This window comes from Chlorocebus sabaeus, chromosome 11, assembly GCF_047675955.1.
Source record: "Chlorocebus sabaeus isolate Y175 chromosome 11, mChlSab1.0.hap1, whole genome shotgun sequence".
NCBI lineage: Eukaryota > Metazoa > Chordata > Mammalia > Primates > Cercopithecidae > Chlorocebus > Chlorocebus sabaeus.
The window spans coordinates 121,752,406-121,766,447 of record NC_132914.1 but is presented as its reverse complement, the minus strand read 5'-3'; the positions used below and the strand labels follow the sequence as shown (position 1 = coordinate 121,766,447).

The following is a 14,042-nucleotide window of genomic DNA, read 5'->3' as shown; positions in this document are numbered from 1 at the left end:
CGGCTTTCCGCATCTCAGGACTTGCTCCAGAGCTGGATTCCTGAGCGTCCGTTCTGCGCCAGGAGTCCTGCTGAAGGCGGCCATCAGATACTTGGCCGGTTCCCCAATGTTTACTGCATGCCAGAAAGTAAACATGCAAGGTGCCCACAGCCCGACCCGTGGAGCTGGCGCTCGGCAGCATCTCATGCGCACATCCCAGAACTGCTGTCCCAGGGTTCCCCCGGGCCGGCTTCTCCTCCGGCCGGGCTGGCTGCAGTGGTTTTGTTTAGTAAATATGTATTAGATGCCTACTGTGTGCTGGGCCCTGGGGATACAGCAGTGAACAAAACAAGGATTTCTGGAGCACCTCCTGGAGTAGGTACTGTTCCCCCTTAACGAATAGTCCTCCTGGAACCTGGGAGTGCGGTCTTGTTTGGAAAGGGTCTTTGCAGATCTCATTAGTTAAGATGAGGTCGCAACTGGGTAACGGAGGGCCCCAGCTCCAATATGACTGGTGTCCTTAGAAGAAGGGGAGACACAGAGACAGGAGATGCAGCAGAAAGGCCGCGTGGAGACAGAGGCAGAGATTGGCATGACGCATCTACAAGCCAGGGAACACCGGGGGTTGCCGGGGGCCACCAGAGCTGGAGGAGCAAGGAAGCAGGAAGGACCTCCCCCAGAGCCTCCAGAGGCCCTGTGGGGCCCTGGTGACACCTGGATTTGCACTTGAGGCCTCCAGAACAGTGAGAGAATCCATTTCTGTTGTTTGAAGCCACACAGCCTGTGGCAGTGCAGTCCAGGGAGCTAATACGCCTGGTGTGTGCCAGGTGCCGTGCCTCTCCGTGGCTGTCACACAATAGGGGCTTATTCCGCAGCGAGTGGAGGAAATACCTGCTGAGCGGTGAGGGAGGCCGACCTGGCCGAGCTGCAGGGCTCTGGCTCCCGGGGCTTGCCTGTCTTCGCCAGGCCAGGTTGGGGCAGTGGAGGCACGGGGGCCAGGGTGGGACAGTGGAGGCACGGCCTGTGTTCCCGCCGCGGTTCCGCCCACCCCAGGAGGGCTTTGTGCATTGGGCTTCTCAGAGTATCAGAGTGTTCTGTCGAGCGTGTGCGCACGCGCGCGCGCGCGTGTGTGTGTGTGTGTGTGTGTGTGTGTGTGTGTGTGCCGTGGGCGCTCTCTGCCTGGCATGCTGGTTTTTAATCCTGAGGCTCCCCCACCTGCCACAGATTCTTCCAATGTCAGCGCCCATTAGTTCCCAGAAAATGTGAGGCACGTGTGGTGCAGAGAGCCCCGCGTGCCTTTCATCCTCCCCACAGCCCGCGGCTGAGCGCTCAGGGCCCATCCCGTAGCTCCCACACCTCCACCAGCCCCCGCCTGCCCCCTCACCCTGAGGCTGTAATTCCACCCTCCCCAGGTCTGAACCAGGCCGCCCAAGACACGGAAAATCTATGGAATGTGTCTCGGTGTGGCCTCATCCTGCTGGAGCTGGAGAGGAATGCAGGGGCGGGAGGCCCCATGGAAGCTTCCAGGGCCTCCCGGAAAGGTGCCCCTGCCCGGCCAGGTGGGAAGAGGACACAGGTGTGGTGGTTTCTGGCATCACTGTGTTGCTGGCATGCACCTCCGCTGGGCAGAGTCACTCAGTGTGCACCCTACTGTGTGCCAGGCACTGGAAGGGGCTCTGGGTCCAGCAGGAAGCAAGTCTGATGGCCATTCAGAGCTCACGGCCCAAGCTTTCTGCTGTGGATTTGGAAACCTTAGCAAAGCCCGCAGCGGCAGGGAACAGGGAATGTGGCCCACTTGGCTCCTGGTGCTGCCCGGCAGACTGCAGTGGGGGCAGGGGGCACTTCTGTGTGTGCTACCTCCTGGCAGGCGTGGCCCAGGGACAGACCCCTGCAGCTGTGCATGGGGAGCCCCTCCGCCTGCCTGCGTGGGATCTGCAGCCCTCCTCCAGCTGGTTCAGGGGCCAGCAGGGGCCCTGGGGCTGTGCTTGGTGGCTTGGATGTGCAGAGGCCTGCTTGGGCCCTTGGTGTCCCCGTTGGGTATCCTGGCCACCTGATATCTGCAAGTCCCTTAACCTCACCCAGGCACCGTCTTGTTCTCCTCGGAGGTCTGATCCTGCTGACTCTGCATGGCTGAACACCTGCTGTTCCCCAGGCACCTCTCGGTATGCCACAGGCACAGGATCCTCGCAGTGGGCCTGTGGAGCAGGACTCCTGCAGCAAGCTGTATTCGCGACCTGCAGAGTCAGCCTCCCTTCTGACTTTTCACTCACCTGCCCATTTCCCCTTCTCTGTCGCCGTTGCCCTGATCCCCCAGTGTCCCCTCTCTTGGACATTTGCTGGAGCCTCCCTGATCCACTCTTGCTCACCGCAGTGCCTGCTCGTAAAACACTCTGACCCTTTACTCTCCCCCTCAACCACCTTCTGTGGCTCCCCACTGTCCTGAGAACAAAATCCATCCTTACCCGGGCCCATGGGGCCCTGAGTGACTCTGTCCCCACCTCATATTCACTCAATGAATTTCTCAAACATAAGTGGCACCTGTGCTCACCCCCAGGCCCTGGCTCATCCCTGGGCCTTCGCTCACCCCCCACCCTGCGCCTGTGCTCACCCCTGGGCCTGTGCTCAGCCCCCACCGCTGGCACTCACCTCCCTGCTCTTGCTCAGTGGCGCCTCCTGCTGGAGTGCTCTCCATCCCCTCTCCTTCACCCTCTGGAAGTTCTTCTTCCTCATATCCCCCGGCTCTCCCCAGGGCTGGGCAGAGTCCCTGGCCTGAGACCCTCCAGGGCCTGGATCCTGCCGGGTTCACATGAAGTCCCCAGAGCTAGCCCGGGGCTCAGCAGAGACCCCAGAGTGTCTGTAAATGAATGCCGCCCACCCTTTCTGACCCCACCGCAGCCAGACCCAGCGGTGACATGGGGCATTTGTGTCTGAATTCCCACTTCAGCCCGGATCCATCCTCAGAACCTCCTTTGGCCAGGACCAGATCCTGGAGACCCTGGAGAGGCTCCCTCATCCTCTCCTGCTCCCATCTTTGAGGAAACGATGTCATCATTTTTTTTTGGCATTCACTTCCAAACCTGCTGATGAAAAGTCAAAGCTTATTTTTTTCCCTATTTGCAGTGCTGTGCACCTGCCTCCTCTATCAAGTTTCAAAACTTCTGCATCACTGCCCTATAAAATCCTGTACCCGTTCACAGGCCCCATTCCTGCCTCACCTGCCCTCGTGGTAGCCACCAGTCTCCTTTCTGCCTCAGTGGATGCACCTGTTCTGGACATTTCATATACATGGAGTCGTGCGGTACATGGCCTTTTGTGTCTGGCCTCTTTGGTTCAGCATAACATTTTCTGGTTACGCATGGTGTAGCGCTCAGTCGTCCTTCGTTCCTCTTTATGGCTGAGTAATACTCCATCGTACGGATGGACTGGAATTTTTGCTGGGTCTGCCTTTTGGCTACTGTGAATTCTGTTGCCATGAATGTGCATACCATGTTTTGTTTGAGTCCCTGTTTCCAGTTCTTTTGGGTGGATGCCTGGGAATGGAATTGGTGGGTCATATGGTTATTCTACGTTTAAATTTTTGAGGAACCGCCAAACCGTTTCCCTAACATTTGTTTTTTTTTCAAGTTGGCAGGAAACGTGGCTCAGGTCGGGAGGGGTTGGAAACTGGGTTTCCTAAGCTCGTGGTGAGTGAGGGTGGCACGAGGTTACTGGAGTCGTTCCCTGTTCAGCCCCACTGGCATGTGGGGATGCTGGGCGGGGGGCTGGTGGGGGAACCCCTTGGTAGGTGAGGGGCCGAGGTTCCAACCCCATGCTCCGGGGTGGGCACTATGTAAATCCCAGGCCCTGGAAAGCCAGCCAGCCGTGGGGTGCTTTAGGAAGGTGTCACCCTCCCAGGTCTCTGGTGCCCGTGTGCACTGTGGTGTGTGTCAGGGGCCTGTCACCCCCAGGCAGCATCTCACTGGGCAAAGGAGGAAAGAAAAACTGTAGTAAATGAGACCTCTTGGCCACCTTGTGCAACTCAAAATCCAATCGCAATTTGGAAGTGGCCCGTGGTGCCCTCGGAAGAGGGGCAGACTTCGGGAACAGCACCCTGCAGAAGTGATGGCCTCATCTCCTCTGAGAGACCGGGAGCTGTTTAACACCTAGAGAGAAGGGAATCAAATTTACTTTGCTGCATGAGATGAGCAGGGTCTGCAGACTTTGAGCCGAGCTCTAGCAAGAAGAATTTTAGAACAGGGCTGGGTCTCGGTGGCCACAGCTGTCCTCTCTCCCAGGGCCAGACTCTTGTTTCCGGCTGCAGAAAGGATGTCTCATTGCTCTTGGGGCCGGGCAGGGCTAGCTGTGCCTTGCCTCCCCATCATAGCGTCATTGGTGACTGGGCTGCAGCTGTATCATTGATAGTCCTGGTGACAGTAGTACTGGGAGTTCTGGTTTGCTGAACACTTACTGTGTGCTGGGCGCTGCTGAGTGCCTTCTCTCTGCCACCTGGCCTTTCCTGGGGTCCTCACAGGAGAACTTAGGCAGTCGGAATATGCACAGACATCTTCAGTAGTGCATTTGTGATTCCGATGCCTTCCTATTTATTCCAGATAGTACTGGTTTCCGTATATCCATGCTGATAATACGCTTCTCTTTAAATTCTGCCTAACTAAATGAAAGTGACAGGCCTGGGGCTAGATGGCTGCGGCCTGGGTAATCTCTATACCAAAGTCCCTATGCAAAAGTGGCACATGAATATCTGGTGTTTAGGGAACACTGCGTGTTTGGAGGTTCAGAGAGGGCAAGTGACTTACCCAAGGCCACGCAGCTTAGCGATGGTGGAGTGGGACGTGTTCCCATGTTCACGGGAATTGCGCCGTACATCTTGTCTCGGGGCTGGGAAAGCCCACGCAGGCAGGACTGAGGTGGTGGTAGATGTGTCAGTCTTGGCTCTGGAATTCCTTGGTTTTTCTGTGTTTGAAGGATGGACAGCAGCCAGTCGAAGGGTCGCCGCCTCTGCGACTCCTTCTTTCCCTGTGTGAGCCCAAACTCTTGGTGGCACGTGACAGAAACCCAGCTTGGGCTGCCAAAGACAAAATGCGCAGAAGGAGCGCCCTGGCTCCCCTAATGAAGTGAGCAGGCTTCGACCTGCCTCTGGCCACCATCGGACAACCTGCCCTTTTGCCCTGCCTTCCTGCGGGTGGGTGTGGGTCTCAGGCAGGCTCCTGCTGCATAGTGGCCCCCAGAGCTCCAGGCTTTCATTCCCAGCTTAGATCCCCGGCACCTTTCTCCGATTCCAGCATCAAAAGTCTCAAGGCAGATTCTCATTGACTCCTATTGAGTCATAGGCTCATCCCTGAGCCAGTCGCTGGCCCAGGAGCGTGTAGGACTCTGATTGGCCACGACCGGGTCACATGACCATCCCTGGCGCCTGGGGAGGGAGGAAGGGTCAAATCTACACTAATGAGAGAGGGGGTGGGGCCTGGGAGGCAGTCAGGGCCCCCAACCTTAACCTTCCTCCCATTGCCCCTCCACATGAGGCCTCCAGGGCATGCCTGCTTGGAGGACGGTCACCCTCTTCAGGTCGGGGGAGGGGGTGTTCTGATGAAATTGCAGGGCTGGGTATACTGTTTCCCCTCCTGACCCCTAACCTTGTATAATGCAGCCTCAGTCCGCCGCCGTGGAGGCCCACATCCAGGCGCTGGGTCCCTGTGCCAGGGTGCATTTCCCTCAGCTCTGGGGCAGGGGGTGTGCAGTTGTGGGGGTGCTAGAGAGGGATTTGCATGAGGCAGGACCCAATGGACACACCTTTTCTGAGGGGCTGGTTCAGAGAGAGTGTGGAGGGGGCCTCGGTCTGGGATGGGACCCTGTTGTAAGCCCAGCAGGTGGCGTGGAGCTGTGGCTGGCAGAGGAAGGGGAGAAGCCTTGTTGGGGGCGGGGGGCTTAGGGGTTTCCTGGCAAAGGCAGCTTCGGAGTAGGGGCCGCCGTGGCTCCCTGGCTGGGCCGTGTCTTCTCTGTGGGGCTGTTTTTCCACCTGTGAAGCTGCCAGCCTGCTTCGTGTTACTCCTCTGGCATGGCCATGAGTAGATCCTCTCCCATGGAAGGCGCCAGTATCTGCCCCAGGAGCCGTTTGGGGTACCTGTCCCTAGGCTGCAGGACCTGACTGACTGTCATTCTGCTCTTGGCTTTTCCTGGTGTAGTCCTCTGTGTCCTAATCCCACCTCCCAGCTTGCGTCTGGCTAACCTCGTATCAGTCTTGCCTCATGTCATGGTATCAGCCTCCTGCACAGTTCACAGCCTTGCCCGGATCATGCTGTGGCCTGTGGCCGGCCCGAGCTGGCCCTGGCCCCTGCTGCTGGGTTCAGCGGTGTGTGCTGTCCCTGCTGGCTGCCCCTCCTGGGACAGGTGCTTTCTGGGAACTCTGCCCCGTGACCCAGAAACCCGGGGGCCATGGAGTGAGGTTGGGTGGGCTGAGGGGGGCTGGGAGCCATCTGAGTGGTGGTGAGGGCCTGGGTGGGGAGGAGGCCTCTGGTCCCTTGCGTGGCTTGCATGGCTCGGAGGGACCTTGAACACCACGCCTGTCTCCTGGTGCTGCCGGAGAGCAGCTGAGTGTGGCAGTGGATGAAGGAGGATCCAGGCAGGCCCTTGGGTGCCTGGATGTCCTCATGGGACCACAGGAACGACTCGGGAACGCACGTGCGGAGGAGCCGCCTGCCCCGTGGCTGATCTTGTTTTTCCTTTCTTGTTTTCTCACAGGTGCCAGTGACGGGGTGACCCGTGAGCTGATGACGAGGACTGGCTTTTAATCCTTGGTGGCGATTAAGAGAAAGCTTATCAGGGCCTGGGAGCCACCCCGACCCCCACCACCATGTCGGGATCCACACAGCCTGTGGCACAGACGTGGAGGGCCACTGAACCCCGCTACCCGCCCCACAGCCTTTCCTACCCAGTGCAGATCGCCCGGACGCACACGGTAAGGGGGTGCACGTATGTGTGCCTGGGGCTACCTTTGAGACCCTTTTTCCATTCCACTGAGTCTTCACCCCTTCCTTTCTCCTGGGAGCCAGGCTCGCATGGCTCTGAGCCTCCCAGGGCAGAGGGGAGGCCTCCACAGAGACTCCTGGTGTCTGAAGCCTTTTCTAGAACATCTGGTAAAATCTCTTTGCTCCCATTTTAAAGCTGGGAAGATGGAGGCTGGGGCCAGGCTGAGCTGGCAGTGGGATTGGCACGTGAATGTGGAGCTCCTGCTGTGTTCACTGTCCTGCAGGCCAGCCTCACCTCTGCTCCCCCAATCCTGCTGCTGCAGGATTGGGTAGGATTGGGGTGACTTCTAGGGGGCAAGGGGGCCTAATAGGTCACAGCTCCCCTTCCTTGCTATCCTCCCGTCCCGTGTGTATTCGCCTTGGTGAGGCTCGAGGCTCTGAGATGAGGAGGCCCCACACAGGTTGCGTTTCTGCCTCCCTGACACGAGGGTCCAGGGTGCTGGCTGTGTCTTCGGGGAGCCCGCCCCGTGGCCGGGACAGATGGCCTGTCCTGGGAGCAGGTGGGCCTCGGTGCCTGCCCACATGTGTGCCCTGGTCGGGTCTCCTAAGCCGTACCCCACCCCGCCCCACCTCCCAGCGGGGGCCCCATTTCCTGCCTCTTCTCTCACTGCGTGGTGTGGCTAGGACAGTGGGCCTTGGTTGGCATTTACAAGGTACCTGCTATATACCATGTCCCTGGGTGTTTGCCAAGCGGCTTCCAGAGTTGCGGACCTCCCCCTTGTGAGCTCCTGGCTGCTGAGCGATGGATGTGAGGCCTGGAGGTCACAGCTGGAGCGCAAGCTGACTCTGCCGGCCACCGTGGGGGTACATGGGTGCGTGTGTGTGCATGTGTCTGTCCTGCCTGTCTGGTGTGGTCCCCTCTTGTGAGAACCAGAAGGGAAGCTGTGTGGGAGGACTTTTCCATCAGTAAGCGAGAAGGTTTTGCATATGAGCTCACTGGCCCTGCCTGGGGGAGTCCCTGACACAGTGGCCTCCTGTAGGTTTGGGCCCCTGGGACACTTTGCAGAGCCAGCTGTCGTCAGTGGGTGCATTGTGGATCCCTCTTAGGACGGCATTTCCCTGTGTAGAGTCATTGCATTCTCCCCAGCGGCCCCGTGAAAGAGCAGCTCGCGCTGTCATCCCACTTTGCAGATGAGACCGAGGCCCAAGAGGTTCAATCACAGGCCTCAGGTGCGATTGCGATTGCCCTAAGTGGGGAGGCTGCCACAGCTTTGGGGCTCTAAGCCTCTGTGTCCCCCCACTCCCCCATGCCTTTATTTATTGAGCACCTACTGTGTGCCCAGGGCTAAGGAATAGACTCCTGGTAGGAAACGATTTCATATTTTGTCATCATGGTCTTTATCCGTCACCACCACCAACAAAAAGAAGAGCTCTTGTTAGCTGAGCACCTACTACGGGTCAAATGTTCAAAGCCCCGAGTGTATATGGTTGTGTGCCTTCCCCCGATCACCCCAGAGTGGGACGACTATCATGCTCTGTGTTTTGTCAATGGGAAAACATTTCACAGGGTAGGAAACTGGACGAGTTGCGTAACCTCTCTGAACCTCAGTTTTGTCACCCATAAAGCGGGGGTACTGAGAGTACCCGTCTCCTAGATTCTCACGAGGGGTAAAGGGGATATGTTGAATGTTCTTAAGATGGCGCCTGGCTCAGGGCCAGCCTGCTCTGTCCGTTTGCCGCTGCCATTCCTTGGTCTTGTTGCTGTTCCTGCTGCTGCCCAGAGGGGAACCTGCCTGCCCCGAGGGGAGGGGCACTGGCAGGGCCACTGGCTTCTGGTTTCTTGTCCTGTCCTGTGGAGGTTCCCACTCTCCTCCACCGCCCCCACCCCGCTCCTAGCCTTGGGGAGTCCTCAGGCTGCTGTAGCCTCTGCCCTCCCACTTCTCCTGCCCTTTGCCCCAACTGGGCCCTCGGGGTCACTGGCTGAGCCTAGACACCTCCCATTCTTCTCCTGCTGGGCTGTCAGTGACGCAGGGTATGGGTGGACAGGGCCAAGCGCTCACCACCCCCTCCAGGCAAGAGGCCAGGGAGTGAGCGGGGCCCAGCCTGGCAGCCACAGGTGAGAACATTCCTGCCCTTGTGTGGGGGCAGCAGGGCCCACCTGTGTGTGCTCCTCCGTGGGGGAGCCGCCCCTCATCGGACCCTCCTGCCTCATGGTTGGGCTGCCCATCCAGGGAACCCTGCTTGTCTGTTGAAGGGCAGGAGGAAGGGTTCTGGGCACTCTCAGAAGGGCCCTGCTACCCTGGGCATATTGCAGCGTGGAGCCACTTTCTTCCTGCGGGTTGGAGGTGAGCTGGGGGCTGTGATCTGGAGGCTCCTCCCTGGCAGCCCCTCAGCCCCCAAACCCTTCCTGTCCTTTGAACGGGCAAGACCCACTTCAAAAGATACCACCCTCTTCCCGAGCTCCTCATCAAGCCACAGAAAGACAGACCCCGGGGGAAGGGGACGGTCAGTGGCGGGAACCTGGCTGTCCTGGTTCTTTGTACAGTAGCTGAGGCCATTGTGCTGGGATCCACGAGATGCCTCAGTGACCCTCCCAGATTCAGGTCACCCCCACACATACTCCCGACAGGCCTGCCTCCTGGGACAGCCCCTCCTGTCCGGAGCGTCCTCTTCCCGGCGCTTTGGGCACGGGGCTGCTTTGATGGCAGGTCTTCCCTGGAGCCTGTGAGACCTCAGTGTGGCTTCGAATCCCTCTCCGTGTCCAGCTTGCTGAGTGGCATTGGCCCGCTCACAGCCATGTGGAACAGCCTCAGTTTCCCCACCTGCAGTACCGGTGTCCTGGTGGGTCTGCGCATCGGTGGCAATATCTGTGTGCAGCAAGCGCGGGGTAGTCATCTCTTTCCTCCTGGAAGGGTGGCAGGAGACCCAAGCAGGGCCTCTGCCCCCTGGGGAACCACGGGACCCTGGATGCCAAGCCAGCGGTGGAATGGTGCAGGCCGTGGAAGCCGCTGCCTCTGCCCGTGCTCTGCCCTGGCGTCATCTGCGGGCTGCTGGTGAGTGATTCCCAGCGCAAATGGGAGGCTTCACTTAGGGGGTGCTTGCAGACAGAGGCCTGGACCCTGAGACCATGGAAAGCCCCCAGGTTCCCTGACTCAGCCTCAGCCATGCTCCAGGCTTCTATATGCATCATCCCTGCCCTCCCGCTTCCCACCTGCCCCATCCCTCTGTGCCCTGTTCTCTCCATCCTCAGGGCTCCAGTTTCTCAGCTTCTCTCCGTAACAGTTAGCAGGACCCTATGTCTCTCCCTGAGGGTCCTCGGGAAGCTAGGGTCCCCAGGGTTGAGGGTCCAGTAACAAAACGCTCACAGCTTTTGTTTTCCCGGAGATCAACGCATCCTCCTCTCCCGGCCTCCTTTCAGGCTTTCTGTGGCCCAATTCCATTCTGCCTTCTTCAGGTCCTCTGGGACCCCGAATGCTCCTGAGCTCCTCCAGACCTTGGGCTAAACGAATGCAGTTAAAAGCAGGGACACAGTCTGAATGCCAGCGTGACCCTTTTCTGCTGTGTGGCCTTGGGCAAGTTACTTAACCTCTCTATGCCGCAGTATTGAAGACTGGTTCATAGCACCGGTTCTGGAGCCACGTCCTGCCCTAGTGATGTCCGAGCTGTGAAACCGGGGGCAAGTGGCCTTACCGTCCCGTGCCTCAGTTTCCCCATCAGTTGAGCAGGGATGGTTTTAAGATTGTGAGGATCCAGTTAGTTGATAGGTGCAGAGCCCTTCGCACAGGGTCTGGACAGAGTAAGCAGACATTTGATATAATCAATAATGTAACGATGACGATGCTATTCTTACAACATCGCCTTTAGTAGCCTTTTCTGTCTTGCCCCAAGGGTACACTCTGGGCTTTGCCCCTAGGGCAGGGGTGAGCACACCTTCTCTGTAAATATTTCAGGCTTTGCAGGCCATGCAGCTGCCCTTCTCAGCCCGTACGGTGTGAAAGCAGCTCAGCCAGGGCGTAAGGGAGTGGGCGTGGCCTGCGCCTGTGACACTGGACGCCGCTGGCCAGGCCTGCCTTGGCCTTGCGCCCTAGTGTGCCGACTTTTGGCCTAGATTAGTGCTTATCAGACTCCCTATAGGAAGGACCGGTCTGTTTCATTTCCAGTTTGTCACAAATCGATACGGGGTCCCATTGCACAGATGCAGGCCCGGTCCGGCAGGGTCAGAGTTGGTTGTGCCCTTGGATGCCAGGGTTGCGCCGACCCCAGGGTCTGCATGCTGTCATGTTCTGTGCCCACCTTGTTGCGGTTGGCAATGTTGCAGACCTTTGGTGGAGTAATACTGCCCTGGGCCAAGGCTCCCAGACCCTGGAGACTGCCTGGGCCAGGCTGGGACAGGTGGGCACGTGGGGATCACTGGGATAGGCTAGACTGCGGGAGGCTTTGCAGTGTCCTGAGTGCCCTGGGGGGTCCTCCATTAGCTTCATGGCCCCTCTTGCAGCTCAGTTCCTGCTGCTTGGTGATGGCTTTTAAGAGGCTGTGGAGGAATGATTTGGCCCTCAAAAGAGAGGCTGGTGGGAGCTCCCATGCTGGGGGAGATTCATTCATTCATTCATTCATTCATTCGTTCATTCATTCATTGGGAGCTCCCATGCTGGGAGATCCATCCATCCATCCATCCATCCATCCATCCATCCATCCATCTGGCAAATACTTATCGGGTGTCTTGGGCCCATCCTCTTCCAGGCCCTTACAGTGCAGCTGTGAACAGAACAGGTAAGCATCCCTGTCTCAGGGAGCTGACCTTCTCGTGGGGAATGGCAAGTTGGGAAGGAGACGAGGGGAAGGGCTGAGGTTGGGGGAGCCCACATTTAAGTAGAGGGTTGGGGAGGAGCCTCACTGAGAAGCTGCTTTTGGAGCTGAACCTGGAGGATGGGAGAGGGCCAGGCATTTGGGAATCTGGCTGAGGAATGTTCCAGGTAGCAGAAACAGCATGTGCAAAGGTCCTGAGGTGGGAGCTCTCTTGACTGCAGCCGCCATCATTCTGGGAGAGACCCATGAATGCAGCCAGGGTCTAGGAACGGGCTGAGTTCCTCCTTTGCTTTCCCATGAATCCAGGGTCTAGGAACGGGCTGAGTTCTTCCTTTGCTTTCCCATGAATCCAGGGTCTAGGAACGGGCTGAGTTCCTCCTTTGCTTTCCCATGAATCCAGGGTCTAGGAACGGGCTGAGTTCTTCCTTTGCTTTCCCATGAATCCAGGGTCTAGGAACGGGCTGAGTTCTTCCTTTGCTTTCCCATGAATCCAGGGTCTAGGAACGGGCTGAGTTCTTCCTTTTCTTTCCCATGAATCCAGGGTCTAGGAACGGGCTGAGTTCTTCCTTTGCTTTCCAATGAATCCAGGGTCTAGGAATGGACAGAATTCTTCCTTTTCTTTCCTATGAATCCAGGGTCTAGGAACGGGCTGAGTTCTTCCTTTGCTTTCAGTGTGCAGTCCCAGGCATTCCCATGACGTCTTCTGGAGTAAGGAGCCCTATCCAGGGGCCAGAGAGGGGCACTCCTTTCCCGCAAAGGAACTTCTCCCAGCCCACGCTCAAACATTTCCCGCGAATCTAGCCCCTTTCTCCTCTTTGCCCCCAGCCACTCCTCCCCACCCTTGGGACCCAGCCAAGAAGGCACCAGCTGGGATTCCCTCCTGGGTGAACAGCTCTTTCTGGTGGCCTCTCACCTTCCCCAGGAGTTTTAAGGGTGTAATTTATTGGTGGCCCTGATTTCAAGCTTCAGAGGTGTCATGGTCAGGGAGAAGCCCTCCGAGGCCAGGGGGCATCACCTGAACGGGTTTTCCTGCCTCCCTTTCTGAGCAGCTGGGTCAGTCTCCCTCTCTCCAAGTCAGATTTGCTGCTGTCCTACCGGGACAGGTTAAGAGCCTGGGGACCGTCCCCTCTTGTCCCTCCTCAGAAAGCCAGCTCAGCCTTTGCCTTGCATCTCAGAACGTACCCCCTTCTTGCTGTGTGGCGTGGCCAAGCCACTTACCCTCTCTGTGCCTCTGTTTTCTCATCTTTGTGTGGGGCTTCTTGTAATATCCACCTCACAGGGCTGCTGTAGGGATGAAATTAATATATTTCAAGCATTTAGCTGCAGGCGCACACAGGCAGTTTATTACTGTGGGGTATTATTGTTGTTTTTATGATTAATGTTGTCACGCGGGGAGCTCTCCTGCTTGGAGACATGGCGAGGTGGTTTCCAGCCTGGGTGTATTCCAGCTCATGGGACCCCTGGGGCCCCACCTCGGGTCAGTTTCTCTGTGGGGCCTCCCCGATTCTTGCCTTCCCCTAGAACCTCCAGGCATTCTTGTCGGGGGAGTCCCTGGGCTCAACCCTGGTGACCTGCTTCAAGCCTCATGGTGGGGGCCAGTGTGGACTGAGTGTCTCCCAGGGTTTAGGGTCCAGTAACAAAATGCCCACAGATCTTGGGCAGAAACGGCCCCCAAGATGCTCCTGGGAGGATCTACTAAATTGGGAAACTAAGGCCAAAGGGTTCATGTAGAGGCCTCCCCAGCCCCCGCTTTGGGCCTCCTCCGCCATGGTTGGCTGCTGTGAGCACTATCTAGCCGAGGCCCTCTTCCGAGGGACTGGACCATCTGCCCTGCCTCTCTGCCCACTTGGCCTTGGTACGGGAGAGCTGGGCGGAGAGGATCCTCCTGGCAGACTGCGAGGCCTGCTGCTTTCTTCTCACACCTCTGTGTGTGTGGCAAGGTCTTGGCTTGGCAGCTGCGTCATCGTCAGCCCAGTGGCCTCCTCCACTCCCTCCCTCCAGCCTCGTCTTCTCCCTTCTCCTCCCACTGAGAGCACCCGGAGTCTTGTGCCAGACACTGCGGGATGCAGGAGGAGGCTCGTGCCTTTTCTGCCTTCTGGAGGCTGCTCTCAGCCTTGGGGGAATCCCTCAGAGAGGTGAAGAAGATGAGTGTAGGAGGTGCCGGCCTCCTTTAATCTGGGCTGGGCACCCATTTCAAAGAGGAGAAACTGAGGCCCAGAGGGTTCGAATAACAGGGCCAAAGACATACCTTCTGTTGGAGGCCTTGCAGCTTTTGGTGTCTACATTGGACTGTCC

The 14,042-nt window shown here is 58.0% G+C and overlaps 1 protein-coding gene across 17 annotated transcripts in view; it reads left to right on the top strand.

Moving 5' to 3' along the window:
- Positions 1-14,042, top strand: part of NCOR2 (nuclear receptor corepressor 2) — a 250,101-nt gene that overhangs the window by 70,032 nt on the left and 166,027 nt on the right. For all 17 annotated transcript variants that reach the window (XM_073021213.1, XM_073021215.1, XM_037995295.2 and 14 more), the window contains one exon: positions 6,715-6,931. In XM_073021213.1, the coding sequence (XP_072877314.1) occupies positions 6,827-6,931 (105 nt within the window). In that variant the 5' untranslated portion in view covers positions 6,715-6,826. The remainder of the gene's footprint in view (positions 1-6,714; positions 6,932-14,042) is intronic.